Below are 24,901 nucleotides of genomic sequence, written 5' to 3' on the forward strand. Positions count from 1 at the left end.
ATAGTACCTTCTGTAAGCTTCATTATCATGGGGTGTGACATGGAAAACCACAACTAAAGCTCCTGTCTTTTCATGAAAACAGTTCTCTCAGGAGAATGTGATTTCATCAAAGTTGTTTTGCCCCTTAACAAAAAATCAGGATTAGTAACACAAGCACCAAACTGGAAAAGAAAAAAATGTTTGAAGTCAACATTTATGAAGAAAAGGCTTTTAATTTCAGACTTAAACTGGAAACATTTCAGAACACTGAGCCCTCAAAGTCTTCAACTCTTCCTTTGGGTTAAGAATGGAAACTTCTCTTGAAATGTCAAATATTTAGAGGAGTAGGGAGAAGATTAAAACTCCATTTGCAGACCTGTTCCAACCAGCTAATTATTAAGAATATCTAAGATGATTTCTAGATAATCTTTCATGTAAAACTTGGTGTAACCATCACATGCTTCACAAATACTGAAGTTTCTTAAAGTTTACACAATTTGCAAATTCTGTTAGGAAAATTTAAACAAATGTAATTGATGTTATCTCATTGTTACTTGTAAAGCCAAATTAATTTGCTCCACTAAATTTCAGTTTTGCAGGTTATCAAGGGAGAAAAGATGGTTTATTTTTTTCTCTACCAACTGTTTCCAGTGCTTTGGAAGATGGGTTATGCTGTCTTCTGCCCTATTTTCTGCTACTAAATTAGAAGTCCTCTTAAATTTTACAGGAAGGAAAGCAGGTGATACAGTAAAAAAGGCTTGCTTTTCAATGTCCTTTATGACTGGTTTGGCATGGGCAGTGAGACAGTGCCTGGTCTGTTCTTGATTTTGAAAGTTTCTGCCTCTAAAAGTGGTACTTACTAGAACAAACCAATACACATATGTAAAAGGTTTTTAGACCATACTGTTATATTCAAAATCACTAAAAGACCGCTGGATTTAAAAGCATTCTGGAGATACTGATGCTGCAAAAAAACAAAACTCAGAGACCGTCTGCTTGTAGTTGGTTCTAAACAAATACATTTGCACAAGGTGCAAAACAGAGAAGATAGCACACAAGTGACGCTAAACCCTGCTGCCAAGATCCAAATTGGAACATGTCACTGACTCCTTTCAGTCATGTCCCTCCTTTTCAGTCATAGTACCAGTGAATATATTTTCTTCTTGTTGGCTTAACAGAAATAAACGCCATCTGACTTGTTAGGACTAGTAATCCAGATAATTTGTATTTGCACTGGATTTCAGATCAAAATGATAGCCCATATAATAAGTTGAAGACACCTTTCTGCTGAACTTGGAGACCAAAACTATATCTCAAAATCAACATGTTCTGGTTACTTCCTTAAATACTACTGCCACAAAGGGAACTGAAGTCCTACCAATCACTATCCAAGCTTTAGTAGCTAAACTGATTTATTAATCAAAGTAGCACTGTTGTTAACTATTGAGCTACAAAGACTTTAATAAAATTGGAGAAGATTTTAGTATTGTTTAATCTTATTTTTTGCTTTAGTGACAGAAAAAAAACATACTGTTTGTTTTGAGGCAACAGTACAAAGGTTTTCTCACAGGTTTTTGCTGTTGGAAGGTGGAACGCGCAAATCTCAGGGGTTTTTTTTGTTATTTTTTGGTGTCCACTTCTCATGTCATAGTATTTACTGATTAATATCTGCTGTGTGAAGGAGACTGATCTGTTCTAGAAACAGGTCAACCCTTAAGAAATTTAGGAATATTTATCACTTGAACTTGTTATGCCATTCTGCATGCCAGACTTCGACAAGTTAGTGGAACAAATTGTTGCTTGTTCCTACAATAAATCAGTTCTTTTTTGTGGGCCACAGGCCATTTAACATCAGTTAATATATCTATCAATACGGATGCTTGCACTATCATTTTTTAGCTTGGAACTAGATAATAAGAAAAGCATATAATCTAGAAATACCCTTTTGTGCAAAATATTTGTGATGAATTTGTATTACAAGTGAACACAGAGAACTTGCGTCTGCATATATATACACACATACATTGTTCATGTGTATGCATACAACTGTATACGTATACTGATGAAAAAATAATTGTAACATAATCCTCCTCACACTGACTAAGGCAGCAAGGCAGTTAGTATGGCTTGCCACTCCACATGACTGCCTTTCTTGTGTAAAACCACAAAAGGCAGAGATTTGAGTCCTGTCATCAGTTTTCTGCATCCATACTAAGCTAAAGCAAAGGGTTAATGAGGCTTTCAGAAATCACACCAAGTGCATAGTTAAAGGTAGTTAAGTACAAGAAGTTGCTATCTTACAGGAATTGCCTTTGTGAAGGCTTTTAACCTCTTAATTACACTCTTGAAAAGACTCCTGTTAGTTCAAAGGTTTCAAGAAACAATTCCTATTGCAAATCAGAAACCAATGCAAGAACCACCTTGAGGACAGAAAATTCCTAGACTATATGAAAAAAGAAATTGAATCTGTGCACACCTTTATCTGACAGGCACAACCTTGTTTAAGCAAACAAAAGAATAATAGTTTTCTTTTCCTCAAAGAGGTCTCTTTTGCTGATGATCATCTTTCAGGTGATAGTAGCTCTTCTGTACAAACCCATATCATTCCATCTTGGCCTGCTACACAGCTGTCTAAAGGTTTCTACTGACCAATCCTATTCTCCTTCTTTTTTAATTCTGTCACAAAATATCCATCCTTTACATAGACTGCACAAATGATGTTTGGTTTACTTCAAATTCTTCACCCAAGGAAAAAATATTTGCAATGAAGCCTGAGGGAGACTGTCATTTTGTTTAGAAACTGTGATGAAAATTCAACAGTCTCCTTCAGAGCAACAAAAGAACTCTTGTTTGCTTGGCTTATCGTGTTTTGGTCCAGAATGTGTATAGAGTGATCTGATCTCAGCAAGATTGTTTTTGTTTGTTTAGCAGAAAGAAAATCTAGTACAGTCACTAGACCAGCATTTTCTCATGACTTTTTCAAAGATCAAAGGAAAGAACTGTAACCTCAAAAGTATATGGCTGAGATATTGCAGTCTGTGTCTGGTCAATAAAGAAAAAAGGTACTGACCAAATAACAATTATAAGATAATTAATTCCTAGGGCTGTTTCACCTTTAGAAACCTTAACGAATGCTTTGTATATTAAGGCGGTAAATGTTGTTCAAGATGGACGTAAGAACCTGGGAGCTAATGAAATATAAAGTGTGTCTGTGTAGCAGCAAGTTATACACCGATGACATAATTTTGCTGAAAATCAATTCCTTTAATTAATTCTGTTCTTCAGATTTTGGCTGAATTGCATGTACACAAAAGAGGTTAACCTTTTGGTGGAACTTCTTTATGTACAAAAAAAGAACATGTTCAACACAGTTATTTCTCAACCAATACAACTTAACCCTAACCAGACTGGATAGCTTGGTACAGACATTCACTCTACCTTTGTTAGACTTTTGCCAGTGATGCTGGTGATCAGTACACACTGCAGCAACATTGTTTGTGATTTAATATTTGAACTTCCAGATTTACTTCCACATTGGATATTGCAACTTTTTAGGAAAAACAGCTTTACTTCAGAGTAATTCTGTGAAAATATAAAGTGGTCAACTAAAGACAGAAGGTTCCTCTGCCCAGAAAACCTGCATGCCTATCTTAAAGAATCTACATATTTGATGCTGATCATCAAAATTAGTAGATCCTTTAGAAAATAATCTTTTTTATTTTTTTTTTCAATTGGGTGACAATGGAATTCTGTGGATAATTTGGAAACATACTGTATTATGTCTGGCATTCAGACAGCAAGAGTGGCCTTGTGGTTGCAAACTATTAACTGCAAGTACAGCAGAAAGAACTCATGATACTCAACTGACTCACAAGAATATGGCAGATGAGTTTCAGTATCGATAGGCATCAACTGAGGCACTTAGGGAAATGGCAACACAAACTTTACATGACAACTCATGAGTAGCTACTAATATGCTAGACAGAGATCCAGCAGTCATAATTAGTATGAAAATAAAACCTCCATTTTCAGTAAAGGTCAAAATAATTAATCAAAATAAAATTCAAGGGAATTAGTAGGAAAACAAACAAAAAAGCATTTGTAATTCCACTCTATAAATCCATGGTGTGCAAAAACTTTAAACATGCTGTGAAGGTCTGATTGCTCCTTGACTTTTCCCAGATCAAATATATGAGAACTGAAAAAAAGTTCAGTAAGAGTGACAAGGATGACCAGAGGAAGGGAATAGCTCCCAGATGAAAAACAATCCTAACAGCCTACGCCTGAAAAACGTGACTCATGGAGATAAAACAGAGGTCTATGAATCTGGCATATATCACTAAGGATCTGCTGTTTTCACTTTCTCCCGATGCTGCACTTAAGGGACACCAAATGTGTGTTCCAAGTAAATAACAGGAGGTACTTCCCCATGCCATGCAGGGCTAGCCGATAAGCAGATATGCTGCCACAAAAAAAATCACGAGTGTTACAGTGGCTCAGAAAGCAATTGTACAAAAACATAGAAGAAAATTCTTTAAGAGCTATTAAATTCAAAGAAGCCACAATAGGCTCAGTGAGTCCCTGAGTGAAAGTTTCCAGCAGCTGGGACAGTTTACCAAAGGAGTGTTTTATATTCCTTGCCAGACCTTCTAGTTTTCCTGCTGTTGAAGACCGGATACTGGGCCAGGTCAGCTTTTAGCACAATGTGGTACAGCCATCCTTACGTTATGGAGCAGAAGCACATAAAAATAATTTAATTCATACCATGAAGCAGCCAATCCTCACTCCTGGTCTAGCAGTTCTGGCAGTTCTGTTAAAACTGAAGCTCATGGACTGAGTCAGCATAGGACAGTCAAGAAGTGTAAATAAGAAGACCTGCCTGAAGCACAGATTATAATTAAGCAAAATACACTTTGTTTCAAGAGTTAATATTGTTTTCCATACTGCTTAAAAAGAAATAAAAAAATTACACCAAATGGAAAAAAAACAAGGGAGTAATTTGGAATTCTTTCTTTTCCCTGGTAAAGAACTTCAGCAAAAAACCATGGGAAAGACCAGTGCTCAAGGGACCGTATTCTTCTGGACAGACAGAAAGCACTGCAGGGCAAGGTGTGTCTTCTCAGACAGTGAACCAGTTTATAATGTTGCAAAGAAGCTGCCGGTGTCATGAAATTACTGGAATGAAATCAGTCACTTTTGATGTTTGAACGTACAATTCTGCTGAAAAACAGCTCAAAGAGAGTTAAAAGAAAAAGTTTATTCAGCACGTTATTACGTGATATTAACAGGTAGTTAGTTAATAGGTAATCATATATTCTTGTTCATGCAAGGTTACAAGTTGATTTATCAAGTGTACTCACAGAGACTGCAGGCTGCGCAAGTTCTGGAGTGCTTCCGTAGGGACCTGACGCAGTTGGTTATTCTGCAGCATCCTACATTTTGAGTAGTACAAAAAAAAAGAATCAACACAGTAAAGATGATCTCTTTCTATCAAAAACTTTTTTCCAAGCTTACCTTCTTTGTACTGGTTCTACTGCAAGATTACAAGCAAAGCTACACAAATACTCTGTTCCCTTGCCCCTGTCAAATGCCAGCTCTTTTCAAAGCAAACAAATACGTGAAGCATATTAGCTTTGTTAACAGCTACACATCAGCTTTGAGAAGGATTTTCAAAGCAGCTGAGAAATTCAAAAGAATAAATACAATTTGCTTTCAATAGGGCTTGAGCTCCTAATTGCCTCCAGTGATTCTGAAATTGTCATCCTCATGTACTGATTTTGTTTTCCTTCTGAAGTGCTTCAGTTTCTTATTCTGATAAAGCTGAGAAGACTGACTCTTGAAATCCTTCCTCAGGAAAATGCTACTATGGCAATTGGGACTTATTATGACGAGTTCATGATTTGGTTTGAATAAAACTATCTCTGTAAAAACTGCTGTTTTTTTTCCCAATGAAATCAATTTTCTCAAACAGGAGGTTGCTAGCAATGACCTGACATATCTCTTTTCTGAAGTATCACGCCATTTAACTTACAAAGACTGAAAAATGACTTTTCATTCCAAAATAATATTTTCCTCCCTTTGAATTCAGTGTCACTTACACTGCCTAATATCCCTGTTTGAACCAACTCCCACATATATTAAAGGATCCTATGTGGGTAAAACTGAACTAGTACAATGTACCTGCAAAATGAGGCATACTTGGTGGGAGATTGAAAATGAAATCATTTTTGGCAGGCCTTAATCTCCTTAGGCCAACAAGAGCTACAGCTGGCCAACTTAAGAATAAATGGAGTGGGAAGCTCTTTATACTTTTTTCCCACTTAGGTATTTTTTCAGTAGAGCTTTGTATACTCTTACAGTAGCATCTGGATTGACTTGATGCTGCCTGGGAGACTGGTGCTAACAATACAGTTTCTGTGATAGGCAAAGATCCCCTCTAGTATAAATACTGTGGGATGTGGCCTGCTAATAATTACAGTAACTGTATGTGCTGTCCTATTACTCCAAATAATACAGGGTTTTGTCGTATTTTTTTAATTTACTTCTCAGTAACTACATAGCAAAGAAAAAGATATGAAATACAAACTGGATTTTATTTTCATTGTGTGCTACAATAACGTTCCTTTCCCCTGGCTCTCAAGAAAAGAAGGCAATTTACCCCCAGTTCTGTGTGATGACGAAAAGTTCACTAAGATTACTACACTTGAAATCAGAAATTTTGAGACACTTAAAGAAACTATTAACCGAACCTATTTTTATCTTTGCTATTATACAGAGACATCTACTTGGTGAGCAAGTTGTTTTTAGAGTGTCGTTAATGCTTTCTAACCTTTTTGTTTAGGATATTTTCTAAATGAAAAAAAACAGATTTAATGACGTTCATATGTATCTTCAATTGAATTGTTCAAAATGAGCTGATCAAAATATGTAATTTACTTGATCAAAACTTCACTGGTTAATTAGTTCCCTGGAGCATTTAGGAAATCAGAAATATATCAAACAACACACAGTTTACTTACAGCACTTTAAGACTGAAAAGGCCAGCAAATGCTCCCTTAGGAATGTATGTCAACCCATTTCCTGCAAGACGTCTGCAAAGTTTGAAAAAGGAGAAGAAAAAGAGTGAATACTTTTTCTCTTCATGTGGAATTAATTTGGTTGTTAAGAAGTGCAACACAGCTATATTTGAGCGACTGATGCCAGGGGCAGTAGTTTAAGAGCCTTGTTTTGTCATTAATACACTTTTAAAAGCAGAAAAAAAGAAGTTCTTAACTGTACAGTTGATTTACTGACAGCTGGACTGCAGAGAAAAAATGCAGTTTCACTGCAAATTGAGTTTACAGGTTAGAATGCACACTGAATTCTTCATATTGTTCTTTTTAAAGATTACAGCAATCTCAGGAACTAAAATACGTATGTACTGACAACAATTAGCATCATTGGGGTAACAGGAATCCACTTTTGGAATTGTGCATGTATGATGTTTGTTAACATTTAACTAATTTGCACTGAAATACATCCACATAGTCATGCCCACAGCCTATTTTAAAATGACTGCACAGAAAACTGCTGCACTGGTGGAACCATAGGTTTTCCTGTGAACAGGTAAGGTTCATAAGGTTGGCATAAGATGTATTTGCTAAAATTTGTAGGGCTTTTTTTCCCTACCTCTATTGCATCTTCCTTCAGAGAATACCTGAACGTACCTCACAGACCTAGGTGAGTACAATGAATACCTCTGTGTCTTACTCTGACAAAGAGCACATTCTGTAACGTTTGTGCCTAGGAAAGAGATTTTGTATTTGATTTGAAATAAAAGCACATTATTGGAACATAATGGCATAGTGGAACTCCAGAGAATCTTGCATTTAGCCTACTGACATCCCAGTTTAGGGTGAATGTGCTAGGAAACCTGTACCCTACTTGGGAAACTGACTGCTGGGGTCAGAGTACCAGTGAAGCTACTTTGTGTCACTAGAGATACAGTGACTGCTGGTAGCTGGCAGGAAATGTGGGTGGGTATGATGTAACCCTCCTGGCCAGTAAATTAAGCTAGGCAGAACTGATACTTTCCATTAGGTAAAACATTGCACACCAAAGCTGCAGTTAACCAGACCAGCTGACGTTGAAAGACCTGACATCTGATTTGGCCTCTGGTCACTTAGGAAAGACCACAGGACTAGACACAGAGAATGCCTTAGGTACCAAGCTGCCAGAGAAGAACCTACACCACTGAAGAAGGCACCAGGGTTGCCAATACTGTTTGTGAAAGAGGCCACCTGCTAATGACTGCAGTCCCAAAGATCCAGCAGTGACTGGCCCTTAAACATCCTTCTTTGGAGTTTAGTTGCCCCAGGCTATGTACAGACTCCTGAGCATACCTTCTCTTTAGACACCTCTTTCATACAGAAAATAAAAGCAAAAAAAATAGAGCCATAAAGAAAGAAAACACGATTCTAGATCCCAACTCCAAAGACTTTTCAGGCCATTTTCAGTGTGTGGAAAAGGCTCTCCTTGTATACACACCTGCTGGGTGTTGTGACGTATAACTCTGAGCAAGTGGCTCTTCCTCTCTCTGTTCAATTGTTTTAATTGTGCTCTGCAGAGGTACTTGACTTCAGACAGAGCTGCCCCTTATTTTGGAGTACACTGCAGTCTGATGTTGAGACATCTGAGAACTGGGCATATGTACCTGAATTCCTGCAGGCAAATGAATGAACGAAACCTGGCTTGCTCTTGCTCCAAGGTGAGGAACTCACAGGCTGAGCTTATATTTGTTTGAGGGGCTTCTCCAGCTTCAGCTTTCATTCTGAACGAAAATCACAGTAACTTTTGGGTTGTTGCTGGATCAAGCAGGTGTGTGTTGATTATGCACATCACACTGGGTCCCTGAAAGTAAATGCCATTTGTGGGTCACTGACTAGCAGAGGGTCAGGACCTATCTAAGCTGATCTGAGTTTACAACGAGTTTTTTTGAAAGACCCATGACTGTTTCATCCCCACAGCACCCTTTTGCTCTCTTATTTTAATTACATGACTGGACATGAGTCTGGACATGAGCCTGGCATGAACCAGAAAGTGAGGAGTCTGCACAACTTTACTGGAAAAAGGCGGGTACAGGCACTGAGGTAGAGAAAGCTTGATAAAGAGCAGAGAACTAAGCTCACACATTTAAAGATGTAAGCTGGTGCTCTTTCAGGCCGCTAGACCTTCTTAAGAGTGGCTGTGTTGTGGCAATTCTCATAATTGTCACCATGCAAACTGCCTAACACACCACATGTTCATACCGCCCGTTTCAAATGGAATGCTCTTCATAAAATGGGCTAGCTGAGAAAATCAGACCTGTTTAAGAGCTCCTGGAGAAGGGCTTTGGCAATTACCAAGGATGCTCCTTGCTGTTGCAAAGACAGGACTGCAGTAATTTAATTGGGACACCATGCAGTTTTCAAGTTTTGTTTCAAGATGCAATACTCATTTTTCCCAGGTTCAGAGCATCATTGTGGCTTTCTGTGGTAAGCCTTAATGTTTGGCATTTTTTGAGAATGGAGTGTCATAATTTTAAGACATTTTTGTCGTACCTGTAATTTATATCTAATATATTTAGAAAGAAATACCTAAGCACAGAAACACACCTATACATATACATGCTACACATCTCACTGACACTGAAGATGGTTTCAGTGAGACTGTACTGCAATGGGCTGTATTTGAGCTAGTCTCTGATGGCTAAAACTTTTCCATGTAATTTTCTTCCACGTCCTTTTCTGGCCAGGTTTTCTGTCAAAGTGATTTCATGAGATTTGCCAGATTAAACTACTGTCATTCTGACTGTAAGGTCCACTTGGATCATCTGGCCACACAATATACCACCTTAAAGCCTGATCCCTCTGCGTGGCCCCAGCTTCAACACCTTTTAGAGGAATATCGAAAGCTGACAGATGGTTAGCTGTAAGCAAGGGATGTTGAGCCATGTTCCTGAGCTGTTCTAAGTGACAGTTACCAGTACTGTTAAACTGGGATGTATTTTTTCTTTTCTTTGTTTTGTTTCAGATTCCAACCCTTGTTTTATATTTTGCTTCTTTTCCTTTTAGATCCCAACTTCTCAATTATTAAATACACCTTGTACAAACACTTCAGAGAGAAGGAACCACAAGTTAATCTTCTTCTTGGTAGACACATCTCCTGCATTTACTTCTTACGAGCTTTTGAAACCTCAGGTCATTCTTGAAATTCTGCTTTGAGTATTTTTCTGTTTAGAAAGAGCTGTCGTTAATTTTGGAGCCAGTGATTAATACTATTTTATACCATATTTATCTTCTTATGTAGCAGAAGATCATGCTCATCAGATACAGCCCTACATATTTCAGCAGAGGGCTACATCAAATATATCATAAATGCCAAAATACGTGTACGTCCACGTAGTACTCATACCAAGTAAACTGGCAACATCAGAAAAGGTAGACTGCTGGCAACAATTATTTTTTATGTAATGATGTTGTCTTCCCTTCAGTTAAAATATTAAATTCTTTCTCATGATGCCCTTTTTGTGATTTCTTGTGGGACTGACTTCAGGGAAACCACCTATCTATTCCCAAGACACTCTGTGAGACCACTTCTGAACAACAGCAAAACAGTAGCATCTTCCCAGGCCTTTAGAATTCCCCAGCATTGTGGTATTTGGTAAAAGTCAGCAAAAATGATTCATTGGGATTGCTGTTTAATTATTTCAATATTCTTGGATGAAAGTTAACACATCAGTTATTTAAGGCATGCTGTAAAGCTCATTAAGTTTTGTTTATTTGTTCCTGACCGTTTTTAGTGCCTTCTTGTGGTTTTTTTGTGCTGTTACTGTGTTCTATTCAAGTCTTGGCATAGGGGCACATTAATCCCCTTGTTGACACTATAGTACCTGTCAAGTATCTATCAGGGTTTACTCTTCTCCAAAGATTTTGTTTTCCATTACCCTAAATTATTTAAGGGAAACTGCCCAGTATTTTACTGAACTTTGTATGGACTTTTGGTAGTGATTTTAGTCTGGATGGGTAAATATTGCTTTCCCCAAACAGATGAACGTAAATATACTATCTGTCTCTGTAGATCAGGATTTAATTAATGATTTCTGAGGGCAGGAATGAACTAGCTTGTTTATAGTGCTTACATAACCCAATGGCTGGCTTTTATTGTTTGATCAACTTCAATTTTTAAAGGTTATTTATTTCCAGCATTTTAGAAGTATCTCATTAAGTACATTTAGGCTCAAATGTATCATATCTCTTTAATGCAAAAGTAATCAAAAGTACACAGCACCACTGATTTTAGATCATATCTTTTGAGCTCTATTATTTTAGAATTAGATTTTACTTATGCGTCTTCATATAATCTTGCAAATTAATGGAGGCTGGAAAAGTTTATGGGGAAGTGTTATCACACGTTTCCCTCAGTACTCACTTACCTGCCACCAGTCAAGAGACTAGGACACTTCTGGCTTAAAAATAGGCTAAGTTTTTATACTAGTGCATGTTTCTTTCTAAAAGATGTAAAATAAATGAGCTGAGAGAAAAGCATGCTGCCTCCATCCTTTGAAATGGCAGCAATTTATAAAGATGGCCAGATCTAAGAAAAGGTGTGTCTTGGCTCTCTTTTGAGTGTTGCCCATCTGTTTATGGCTACATACTTTTTAGTAAAGGCAGTGCAGCAAGGCAAGGTGGTGGAGCTGCTCTTCATGTGAGACAGCAAGTGGAATATATCAAGCTCTGCCTAGGAATGGATGAAGAATGAGTTGAGAGTTTAGAGGTAAGAGTTCAGGGGCAGGCTAACGTGTGTGACACTGTTGTGTTTACTACACCCTGATCAGAAGGAGGAAGTCGATGAGACCTTACACGGACAGCTAGAAGTAGCCTCATGATCACAGGCCCTGGTTCTTGTGGGGGCTATGAAAATGATTAAGGAACGTGACCATCTGTCTTATGAGGAAGGGCTAAGAGAGCTGAGCAGGTTTAGCATGAAGAAGAGACAACTGAGAAGGGATCTTATCAATACATACAATTATCTTAAGAGTAGGCGTCAAGAGGACAAGACCAGGCTCTTTTTGTAGGTGCCCAGAAACAGGGTAAGGGGGAATGGCTACAAACTGGAACACAGGAAGCCCGAGCTGAATATAAGGAGGAACTTCCCTAGTTTGAGGATGACAGAGCACTGGAACAGGCCACCCATAGAGGTTGTGGAGTCTCTTTCTTTTGAGATATTAAAACCCCACCTGGATACAATCCTGTGCAACCTGCTTCAGGTGAACCTGCTTTAGCAGGGGTATTGGACTAGCTGATCTCCAGAGGTTCCTTCCAACCCAAAACATCCTGTGACTGTGTGATTCTGTGTTTACCCTTTGGGTGTATTCTGACCTCTCCTGGAGTGCAATAGTTCTGAGAAATTGTGGTCAACAAATCAGAAGAACATTCGCAAAGACAACATAACTAAGGAGACACCCACCGAAAGCTCTGAAAATGATTAGAGAGTTTTGCTTTACTTTGTTTTATGTTTGAAAAGAAAAACTTCATTCCTCAGAGGAAAGCAAATAAACATGAAGTTGTGACTGAGCACAGTCAACTATTTCCTTTACATTTTTAATACAACAATTTTTCTTCACCAACTCAAAACTGGTTTGTGCATGTATTTTTTTTTTTGCATCAGGACAAGCCTTGCCTTGTACCAAGCATCCCCTCATTACCTGCTGGAATGGAAGATGAACTTGAAACACTAAAAAGTCTTCTCTCTACAGCTAAAAAACTGGCATCTAATAAAGAAAGCATCTCTCTGCTATCTGTGGAAACAACCTATGGTAAATCTATACCAGCTACTCCTCATTATCTGCAGGGCAGTGACTGTACTATATGGGTACTGCCTGCTTTCCTTGTTTGCTTGAGTAAGATCCAGTAAATGCTGAATAAGCATCTGTAAAATATATTTCAAAATCTGGTAGCATCAAACCTATAGGAAGGACATGAAAGGAAGATAATAGTCTCCTTGGGAAAAACATGTTTATATTCATTAATATTCACGCCATGTTCTAACAGGATTAGCACAATGGAATTTTCTGGAACAAGTTACTGATTAAATCTTGCAAGGTGCTGTAATGTAGGAGAATAGATGACACTCTGGATCTTGGTATGGCTCAACATATGACAGGAATAAGAAGTGTGAAAGGAGTGAAGCTCCACTATTGAGAAGTGGAAATCCAGTGAAATCTGTTGTAATTCTATTTCAGAACAGATACAGTTAAGTAGAATTTCACTACAGTCAAAATTATGGTTAATATATTGGACCCTTATTATAATGCCAGTAAACTATAACAGCAATATGAGAGTGACTCAATGTTTCTAGGCTAGTGCCAGGGCATGCCCTTTAATACAGATTAGGTTATATATCATTGCATCGCTTATGTTGCATTATATTTAATCAGTCCACATGTATCCTATACAGAATGTAAGTGCAATATGAAATCATCCTTCAACAGCACAAAGATACTGAGGGATTTCTACAAAAATAATTCTGTGAACTACTATCTTGCCTTGTCCCTTTGCATTTTATTTCTGCTCACTCACTAGTTTGCTGATTTTATTTAAGGAATGAGAGCAAAGATGGCACATGTTAAGGGAATGCTATCATGAATTTGGATATGCATATATATATATATATATATATATGCAGGTTTAAAGATGAGTAGGTTAACATCAATAGAATCATAGAATCATAGAATGGTTAGGGTTGGAAAGGACCTTAAGATCATCAAGTTCCAATCCCCCTGCCATGGGCAGGGACACCTCGCACTAAACCAACTCACCCAAGGCAATGCCACAACTCAGTCAGTTTTATGTTTGCATATTTTCTTGGAAAACAGACGTTTTATTCTTCATTTTCTACATTATATCCTGCAACTAACAAACTCTCCAGACAGATAATTGAAAAGGAATTACACAGAAGAACCTAGAAACTGGTGAAAAATCTTTGCATTTGTGAATAGAAATTGAAAGTACAGAAAGCCTGAGATAGAGAAAAACCCCAACAGCAAGGACAATTCTGCTCCTACATAGTACTAACCTTCCTCAATTTGGTGCTAAACCACTAGTGTGCCATGTAGAAAATTCCATTAAAATTTATGTAATCATAGATTGTGTCTTTTATACCTCAGGTAGAGATTACTAATTCGCTTTCGTAATTTGAAACTTGTTTCTTAAAAGCCTCATCTACCCTCTCCAACTGCCATAATTGTTCTTAATAACTGATAAAGATCCATGGTGAAATCTTAGCCTTATTGATGTCTGTGGAAATATTTGTGCTGACACAAGTAGAAATAGGGCTTTCATTTGCATCCTACCTCAACTCTTCTCATCTTACCATCTTTTCTCGGAGGCATTGTACCAACAGCACTAGTACCAATCCTAAAACTATTATCTCAATTTCTAATAAAGGAAACGGCTGTTTGAGGAGGAACAACATGGAAGTATAGCAGGAAAACATAAATTTACAAATCTCTTTCTCAAACAACTTGTGGATATAAAAAATCACCTCTGTTCAAGGAAGAATAACCAGTCTTGAAACTTTAGTTCAATTTTCTTTCCTGTCAAGCTTAATCAAAGATGCACAAGCTACACATATATTTAGTCCAGCTATATGAATATATACCTGGTATATAATTTATATATTTCTACAACCATAATTTTCTTCAGCTTACATATACATCTATAAATAGGTTACACAAAATGTCCTTGCATATCAGAAAAGCTTTGACAATGCAGATACTCAGAAAGCACTTTCCCAAAGTCAACTAAAATTTTGAGATAAGAGTTTAATGTGATACTTATTAGCAATTATTCTTGAGCCAATGTAATATAAATGAATGAATGGATGGTTAATTACTGTTTAATTATTAGTTAACTAATGGATCATATCAACATACATATTTCAAAATGTTTTTTTAGGAATTACTTTGTTAGACTAGGAATTTAAGCGTTACTCTATATTTTAATTATCTTTTTATATTTCAATCTGTCATGTTAATTAAAACTGTAATCATTATAATAACATAAAAAGAAATATGGGTCAAATGATATACTAATAACTCTGATGCTCGGAGAAATCAAAGAAGAAAATGTAAAGATATTATCCTTTCTTTAAAAAGGGGAGGGGAGTGTGCAAGTCATAATTGTGCTAAGTATATTACATTTATTGCTACTTACAGTTTAGTTGGAAATTAAAATATAACACACTCTGATCTTGCTTTAGGGACTAATTGCCTTTTAAAATGCATGTGCCAAATTCTCATAGGGTGTAAACTGAAATAACTTCAACTGACCTCAAGCAGTTGGAATGAAATCAGTGTGCATTTGATCTTCAGCTGGCTTTAATAGAACAGATCACAGATTTTTGTCAGTTAAGAATATGGTCTGAAATGTACTATTTCTTTCTCCACTTATAAAAGGCAGGGACTCTTTCTGCACGTCATGAGTGTGATCCAGTAACTGCTAAAGCCAATTGATCTCTCCTTTGGTGAAGCTGTCCACATCCAGTGCTGAGAAGAAGCCGTTTTGTTCTCAGCACTGCAGAAGGCAGTACCCTTCTACAGGGCTCCAACAGGCCCTTCTGCTCCACAGGCATCCAGGTACCTGCCTTCTGACTGCAGCAAGGCTGGCTCTCAGGAGGCTCTCCAACACTGGCCAGGAGATCCCACTCTGATTCCCAGAAGTGCATCCCAAGGGTGAAACCAGTAAGAGACATAACTTTACTCCTGTGTTTAAAGAATGCTGTCACCAAATTACTACTCCCAGAAAAATCTGAAATTTGCTAAAATTCCTTTCTCAGTGTTTAAATGTTACAGCAAGATGGAACAACAAATGCTGGATTGTATGCATCACATTTCCTAGGCTGGGTCTTCCAAGCATCATTTATGCTTCTAATGCTGGATTTGGTTTTATCCCAGAGGTTCCAATAAAGGGTAAGAACCTTCCTGGTTCTTACCAGAAAGGGTAAGAACTAAAAATAACAATAACAGGCCAGCTGAAGTGAACTGCAGTACAACACATTTTGATCAAACTGTCAATAATGAAAAAATGTGGCAGCTGTTTTGTCATTCTTGTGTGATATGCAAAGGACATAAATTGCGCAGGTAACAAGTTTCAAGGTTACTGCTGTTTTTTGAGTGGTACAATGAAGCAGTATCAAAGAAGTAGGGGAGAAATTACATGTTTGGAAATCCATAAAACAACTTAAAAAGAAGGTGTTGGGTTTATTTGAGTATGAACCTACTAGATAGAAACGTGATATTGGTTGAATTCATTACGCGTAATCCTAAGCAAGTGGAAAATCGAACAGTGTAGGGATCAGAAGTGCTCACTGTCCTGTGATCATGCAGTCTACAAATAGGCTGAACTTCCACTGACAAAAAAGGAAATTATTTCTGTGTACTTGCTACTGCCATGCACATAGAGTGTGTAAGACTTCAATTAAAATCCTGCCTCAGGATCTACAGATATATAGCACATTTAATAAAGCATCGTTTCGCCTTAGTTTAATTAAGTTTAATGTCACTATCTGATTGATTGCAAAACAAAAAGAACTTCTTCCTTTGACATTCTAAACTAGTTCATAGTGAATATTGCCAGATTATATATTACAAGTTCCAAAAAGCACTTACAAGCTACAAGCCAAAAATAAACTTCAGTAAGAGCAACACAGCAGCACTGACAAGGCTTCTTTGATATCAACCTAGAGCATTTACTGTTTCCGCTTGCATGCATATCTTACCCCTTTCACTTCTACCTTTTTCCTTCCCCCATGTTCCCCCCCCTTCTGCCACTTTATACCACAGATGCACAGCTGTTCCAGTGTTAAGGCTGCTCCATGCAATCTGCATTAACATTTCCAGAATAATTATCTGTCAGCACAAGTTATTCAACAAACAATGCAAGCATGTCTGGTTTAGTAAGGCACCTGCTCTGTTGTTTCTCCTTTTTTTTTTGGTTCCTCATCTTGTCATTCTTCATAAGGCAGCAAAAAGGGCAGTTTGGAGGGTGTCAGGCTGACACATCCACATGGAAGAGTTCTTTGTTGTTACTTGCTTTGGTGGCAAAAAGGAGCAGCAACAAAGGCAGTGACAGTTCCAGAACATCATGGCCTTTGTTTTGTTAATGTAAAGGTTACAAGTTGTTATCTTGTATAGTAGAAATATTCTACATTTGGGTTTATTCCTTTCTAGTAAACCTAACTGTGTATGAAAAAACTAAGGGAGAAAAATACCTTCATTGCTTCCAACTGATTAGCTAAACAAACATCTTCTCACTATTTTTATGGACATATGGTTAACTTCAAGAAGACCTGTGCACTTCCCACTGTTTGGACTTCAAGTGCCTTCCTGGGTGTATTGAAGCAAAGTTGAGGAGTCACAGCCCTGTTTTACCAACGAAGTCTGTCTTACAGCAACAGAATTGACAACATACCATGGGCCCCTTGCCTGGCGGGTACCTCACACTGACAAACACCAAGTGTGGCATAGTCTGAACAGACCATCTCTACGGGTATGAGGTGAAGAAATCAAATTCACCATTTATGTGACGAAATCAAATTCACAACTTATTTGTTAGATTGTGCCCAGCTCTGAAATTCCCTATGGGCTTGTAAGCAGTGAAAGTTCTTGAAACTTTAGCTGACATGGCACAGGCAAATTTCCACTGAGAACAGCTCCACTAAAACCTGCTGTGCAAGCACTGTAAAAGGGTATTTAAGCGACATAGGAAGGAAGCATGTGCAGACAGTCTGAGAGCACTGGATGATACTCTACTTTTACTTTTGTTCTGCATGGTAGTTTTACTTTTTTTGCCTTGGAGGTTTTTAAACTTACGCAGTTTAAATCTTTGGGAAAGATTTTAGTTATCAAGCATCCTGTCTAAAGGTTGTCGAAGTAATTTATAGTATTTGCCAATTTTCTCCAAAAAGTTTTAGACTATGGCTGCAGTACTTTCATGTTTTCTACTAGCCTACATAATAGTAAAAAGTACAGAGTCAGTTTTCAGTGCTAGTCATAATGTGCCTGCACCAGCACAAAAATAAAGACTGTACAAGACCCCAGGAAATAATGCTCTTGGTTTCCAAAGATGTAAATGATCAGAGCTCAGTCCTACTGCACAAAGTCAGTGGGGAAAAGAACACCCAATTCCCATTAACAGCTTTGAAAACTTCTTTGTAAGAAGAAAGAGCAAGCAGAGAGAGAAGTAAAGGGAAAACAATAAATAAGAACAGATGGTAATGGATTATGCCTGGTAATTTAGGACTTCATTTTCATGTATACAGTGGCCTTTTGACCACTTCTGTGATGTAAAGGGATTTCCACACAAATCATGGTAAGATTTACGTGATATATCTTGTACATATTGTATCTGTAATTCTGCACTTCAGTATTGTAGTAAGATGCACTTTTAAAGACACTGTCTAGGTAACTGCTATAATAATACCATGATCAATCTGAAAAATGTTCTATATACATTTAATTGCCTTCAAGGTTCTTTTAGGAAATAACATGGATGTCAGTAAACTTTCTTGCACCTGTATGCAGGTAACAATTAATTGAAGGTGGCTTCATTGCCTGCTTTTGTGAAGTGAAATTTATTCGGAACTGGTTTACTCTGTAGGTAAAATAATTGTAAGAAAAAAGTCCTTTGTTGCTGTTTTATTAAAATGCCTATTTTAAGTTGCTGAAAAATAGCAAAGTACTAAAAATCACTAGGAGTTTTCCTTATCTGTAGAATTTTTCCGTGTTTAAAATGAAAACTAAAGCCTTATATATGTGCATATGTGGGGGTGCGTGCATATATTTATGCATGTGCATATGCATGTATGTGTAGAAATATATCTAGTTGGAGCTATCTGCAGTTTGGTCTGACTCAAATAGTTTGAAATTATTATTGGCTTTCTTCCTCGCTCCTCATAGAGACATTAATTTAGAAAATAGAACAGTTTCAGGCACTGCTTTGAAGTGTTACTAATCACAAAATGATATGTCTACACTCATATGTAGCTGCCTCTTAAAAGCTTGGAATTCCCACCCTCAGTAACTCCTCACACTTTTTAAAAAACCCTCTTTTTCATGGATTACGCTAATTTACTGATCTATTAATACAGTCATTCTACACGTATTGTAGAATGACATGCATTTACAAATCCTTCATAGGAGACGGAGTCTTGGGACTCAGGCATACTGATAAATATCTGCAGTTATTTTGAATTTATAATGAAGAATTTGACTTAATGGTGTTGTACAAGTTCATGCAGAGCAACTTGCTGATAATCAAGCAGCTGAAGCGTATTTCTTTCTTGGTGGGAGTTCCATCATATGCACTTTAAGAGAAAATGAAGCCTGAAATGCCCATAATTTTCACAAATAGATGATCTTGCTCCAAACTAAACATTTTAGGAGCTAGAACAGCTCAGTATTCAAAGTACCATGAGTTTTTCCAAAGTTTTTATAGGAACTTGCACCTCAAAAATACAGCGTAGTTTCAATATGCTGCACTTCAGTGATCAAAGTCTTTGGTTAAGGATAAATACAGAGCATGATCATCAGGACTGCAAGAATGCTGCTTGCAGAAGTGTCTAACCTTGCCTAGAAGAGTGGATCAGATTCAGCGTAGAAGATCAGAAGTGGTTGAACCTAGCTTATACATCCTTGCTTTAAAGTCAAAACAACTGGTTTAACTGTCATTTAACTGTCAAAGTAACAGTCCATTCCCCCAGTTATTTTGGGGCAATGACTTCTTATTGCCAAACCAAGCATCTAGGACGTAAGATCTAAGCTAAAACTCAGCGGATCAGTTGTTAACTTTCATCAGGTTTCTGAACCAGACCTCCAATAAAAGGATTAATAACTGTTTTTTCAGCACTAACACCCCGCCCCCCCCAGCCCCCCCTCCAAAAAAAAAAAAAAACATTTTAAGCTCTCAGTGTAGTTATATTTCAAAAAGCAGATAGACGTTTCTAAGATGCATTTTAATTTCATGGAAACATTGCTTTGGTATAAGGATCTCATAAAATCTTATTTTACAATGTCTGTGCAGTATGGGCCAAGTTATCTTTTACAATATGTGCCTTTAACGAAGCCACATAACTAGAACACAGAATTTTTGGAGAAAGTCCAGAGGAGGGCCAGAAAGATGATCAGAGGGATGGAGCACCTCTCCTATGAAGACAGGCTGAGTTGGGTTGTTCAGCCTGGAAAGACAAGGCTCGGGAGAGACCTTTTAGCAACCTTCCAGCAGCTAAAGGAGGCCTACGAGAAAGTCAGAGAGGGACTTTAGAAGGGCATGCAGTGAAAGGACAAGGGGGAATGGCTTTAAACTGAAAGAGGGGAGATTTAGACAAGGTATTAGGAAGAAATTCTTTACTGTGAGGGCGGTGAGGCACTGGCACAAGTTGCCCAGAGAAGCTGTGGCTGCCCCATCCCTGGCAGCGTTCAAGGTCAGGTTGGATGGGACTTTGAGCAACCTGATGTAATGGAGGGTGTCCCTGCCCATAGCGGGGGGTTGGAACTGGATGATCTTAACATCCCTTCCAATCCAAACCATTCTGTAGTCCTATGAACTCCCAGATAAACTGGGAATAAAAATCATGTGGCAAAATAATTTTCATGTGTACAATCGCTGCTCAGAAATTAACACAGGGGAGCATAGGAACTATAAATGGCTGTTACCCTCTCCTTAAAAATTCAATATCCAGTTCTGTTTCCATTGTCTATACCTTTTTCTATGTAATACTAGACTGAAATGTATTGCATGCCTCTGAGCACCAAAGAATCTCTCAGCACAATGGGTTTGAATCAGCATCAAGGTAATCAGTTGCCTCACCTCTTCAAAGGCTTAATTTTCCTATGCTTATTTGAAAATTGAATATAAACTGGAAGGGCTTCACAAAACAGCATCACAATTAATGAGAAATGGAAATTATTGGCTTGTGTGAAATGAATGGAGGAGTTGACTGCATATATGTAAAACAGAACGTAGTGAATAGGTAAATATTTTTTTGGTACTACCAGTAATGAAGGAATGGAATACTTAAATTGGAGGAGGGTTATAAGGATAGCAGTTTAATATTTCTGGTGGAAAATGTAGGCCCAAATCAAGAATAAGGTAAGAACACTACCAAAGGTATTGATCAGCAAGATGAAGTTGACTGATGAACAGTTTCTCAAACAGCGGCATGAGTCTTACTTATTTGGGTCATCTAACTTTAGGCTGTAAAATGAAAGAGTGAAGGGAACTTGGCTTAATGTATTAGAATTTCCTTGAAGGAAAAGCTCAAAGTTTTGTTTTTGGTTTTGTTGTTTTTTTTCCTCTTTAATGGCTGGAGAGAAATCTTTCTTTGGAAGTTTTTAGTAGGGTTATTACAGTTGAAAAGAGATTAGACAAGCAAACACGAACATGATGCAAAAATCCATAAGCAAGGTCTTCATGGCATAATTCATTTCATAAGCACTTGATACTGTTAGTACTTGTGTGTGATGTTATGTTATGTCCATATCTGTATGATACTTGAAAGTTGCACCAACAGCAATACAATGCCAACCAAAGAAAAGCAGAAATTAAAGGAAGAGAGAGCTCTCAAAGCAATAATGCTTTCTAAGTACAAGTGATGCCAGTAAAAAAAGTAAGACCGGAAAGGAAAATCAGCCTGCAAACAGAGTACTGTTCAAAGACAGCATTACACAATAGGTTGGATTTTTTTCTGATTTTTTTTCTTTTTTCATAAACCAGGTAGCAAAATTCAAATGAGTGTTGACAAGGACACCAAAAGTTGTCAGTGCAATACCCACCTAAATTACAGAGGACTGTACACACTTCATTGCTTAAAATAGACCATGTTTTTGCAAGAAGGGCAGCACCATGACTTTGCATATCTTACATGGGTTTTATGGCATGTTAGGAGCCAAACATGCTATAAAAAAAGGAGGCTTTCACTTTTAAAAGCTTATAAACCACATTTCATATGAGGCTCAATGCCTAGACAATTCTTTTAATCAACTTTTAAAGATATTCATGCAAATTGTGAGTGACAGCTTTTTCCCACACAACCTATGGTGCATCAGTTACAGAGTCTCCATCACTCCTCAGGAACCTGAATTTTCTTTTAAGCCTTGGCCATTATAACTAGGGTCACTGCCAAATCCAGGTCTCATGAATGCACAATACTTTTCACTTTTGATTAGTCACCATCACTTCAAACGAGCATTCCCCTTTTGATGTTGCGCTTGATTAGCTAGTTTTTGCAGTGTACTTTTTCCCCTCAGTGAGTGTACTAGATAGATAGCTTAACTAAGCTTTTTGCAGGATTCTGCATTTTACAGTCAGCCTTCAGGGATGCTAAATTTAAGGGTAAGGAAACAGTAATTAAAAGTGATTAGGACAAGAAGCCTTGATACTATGAAATGTGGACTCAATTGTCCTTGACACAAGCAGAACGAGGCAGCAGGTTTTGGTTTTGATTATAGCTTTACTTGCAATTTTAATAAACATGAGCCAGTATTCAAACTTTTAATATCCTGCTGCTTAACTATTTCCAAAAAGCAATCCAGCTCTTTTAAACAGCCCTTGTTTAAAAATTTTAATTTGTTTGGCTCTGTCTCTGCTTAGAGAAGTTGTAGCCTCACGGTAACTCTTTTATAAGTTCATTTCCAGAATCACAAGCAATTGGTTTTTTTTCAACTAAGTGTTTCCGCATGTGCCAGAAGTATCAGGCTGACAGCTTTCCTGCACTGTTTTATCTGGTTCCCACAGTAAGTATTAGAGACAAACACAGGAATGTGTCTAGTGCTAACTGCCCATCAAGGATACAATGATACTTACAGCTCTTCCAGGAAGCGGAGATTGTGCACGGGGTTTGAGGGCAGCTTAGTAATGTTGTTCATACTGAGATCACTATAGGGGAAAACAGATAGAGACTTAATACGGCATGCCACAACTGTGGTATCCAGCTGTTCATTCCACACATTTTTAAGTACTACATTAACAAAAATTAGTTTCTCTGCCAGAACTGATGAATCATTATCTAGTTAGCACATTAAAAATTCTTCCTTCATATGAACACAGCTTTGTCAAACCAAATATAGGCTGTAGCATGTTCCGTGTTTCCAAGGATTTTGGAATGTTTTATCACGCCCTATAAATCAGCTGGAACCCTAAACAACCCTTTTATTCTACATAACTCTAATAAACCGCTGTACTGTATTAAAATTTACTTGGAGTAGTAAAGAAAAACTACTATGATTTTTGTTGTTGTAGTACTGTAACACAGTTGGTTGACTAAAGTACAGAGGCAAAAGTGTACAAACTACCTGCATCATTCTTTACATTTCATGAATATAGAAACATGGTTCCTTTGCTGTACAACCTGCTGCATGGTTGTACGGATTTGCCTTGCCTTACATTAGGCACATCAGGTGTCCCCAAAACCCAAGTCGCTTCAGTCAAAGAAATCACATATTTTCAAATAATAAACATCCCCTTTTTAGAGTGCTCTCTTTTTTGCAGGTACTCAAATTGCATTAAATAAGTGAAATGAACCATAAAACAAGGCTGTAATGTGATCCTACTCTGTAGCACACTTCCTGGTGGGGTTCCTTGGTAGTTCCTGGCACAGGAAACAGGCAGCCATATCAGCTCTGTCAGGGTTCATTCAAGCTATGTTTGAGACTGAATTTCATATAATACCTTTTTATTTTTACATGCTTTTTCATTGTTTTCCATTATCTTCCCAATGCCCCACAGTATCACTATAATTGGTTTGCATTAAGTGTAAAAATTGTAAAGAGACTGCATAATAAAATTCTGTGTGGAAGATATGATTTATGCAACTACATCAAAATTCCTGTAGACCGTTACAATAAAAATATTAGACCTGCATATATTATGCAGACATTATGTGATAATTTAAAACTCCCCACTATTTAAACAGATATATATATATATATATATATATATATATATATAAAATTGTAGCGCTGCTTATAGCTTCCAGCTACTTTGGGTATTATTTAGATAACTTTATTTCTTCCAGCTGTTGAGAGCTTACAAGGTAAATAAGTTATCTGTATGGTGGTGGGTAGACATCTTATTCCTATTCCATCTAGTTCTTATTACTCACAGTCTGTTTCACATTACAGAATATATGCTTTTAGTCAGCATAGTTAATTTTGATGTTTGATCTTTTGCTGAATTTTAAAATGTATAATTTAAAAACATGCTTCACGTAGAGATTCTGAAATAAAGGAAATGTGTTAATACTTTACAACAATTATCAAATCACTGTTGGGTAAGGTCTCCACATTCACTTCAAAATCAAGGTATAATTTGAGAACCATGTACTTATTAAATTCATTCTTTATTTTATCACCTAATTATTTCATACTGTTTAGCAGGTTATTACTATTTCACTTTGATAAAGGCTCAAAGGATTTATTCTGGCAAACGAACAAACCCATGGATTTATTTGGCAAAAAAACCCCTCATCCACGTAGTGAATCATATACTACTGAGTATTAAGATAAGCCCAATATTTTAACAGTGTCATTTTAATTGTGAGATTTTCAACATGTCTTAAAGGTATTTTTGTAAACATACCACATCACATTTTAAACTTAAAAAAACAGCCTTGGTGGAAGACGGGAGTGATTTATCTTCAGGCAGACAGACATTTAGGTCTACATAGCCAGCATTAACCACTGCTCAAGGCACCACCAACCACTGCTCTGCCTGACCAGGGAAAACTTAAGCCTGTTTTTCTTGCGTATAAATTTCTAGTAGGTAGTACTTGTCTGCTTCTATCACCCACAGGACCCTAGATGACACCAAGCCACAAACAATATACAGACCAGACCCCAATTGCCTAA

General features: G+C 37.3%; 1 protein-coding gene across 2 annotated transcripts in view; it reads right to left on the reverse strand.

The window, feature by feature from the left end:
• LGR5 (leucine rich repeat containing G protein-coupled receptor 5) overlaps positions 1-24,901 on the reverse strand; it is a 92,304-nt gene that overhangs the window by 32,182 nt on the left and 35,221 nt on the right. For both annotated transcript variants that reach the window (XM_061368000.1, XM_061367999.1), the window contains exons 2-4: positions 22,860-22,931; positions 6,999-7,070; positions 5,340-5,411 (exon numbers count right to left, since the gene is read on the reverse strand). In XM_061368000.1, the coding sequence (XP_061223984.1) occupies positions 5,340-5,411; positions 6,999-7,070; positions 22,860-22,931 (216 nt within the window). The remainder of the gene's footprint in view (positions 1-5,339; positions 5,412-6,998; positions 7,071-22,859; positions 22,932-24,901) is intronic.

Source organism: Neopsephotus bourkii, unplaced genomic scaffold (genome assembly GCF_033783945.1).
Source record: "Neopsephotus bourkii isolate Nb327-2 ecotype Australia unplaced genomic scaffold, CSIRO-AGI_Nbou_v1 NB_1423, whole genome shotgun sequence".
NCBI lineage: Eukaryota > Metazoa > Chordata > Aves > Psittaciformes > Psittacidae > Neopsephotus > Neopsephotus bourkii.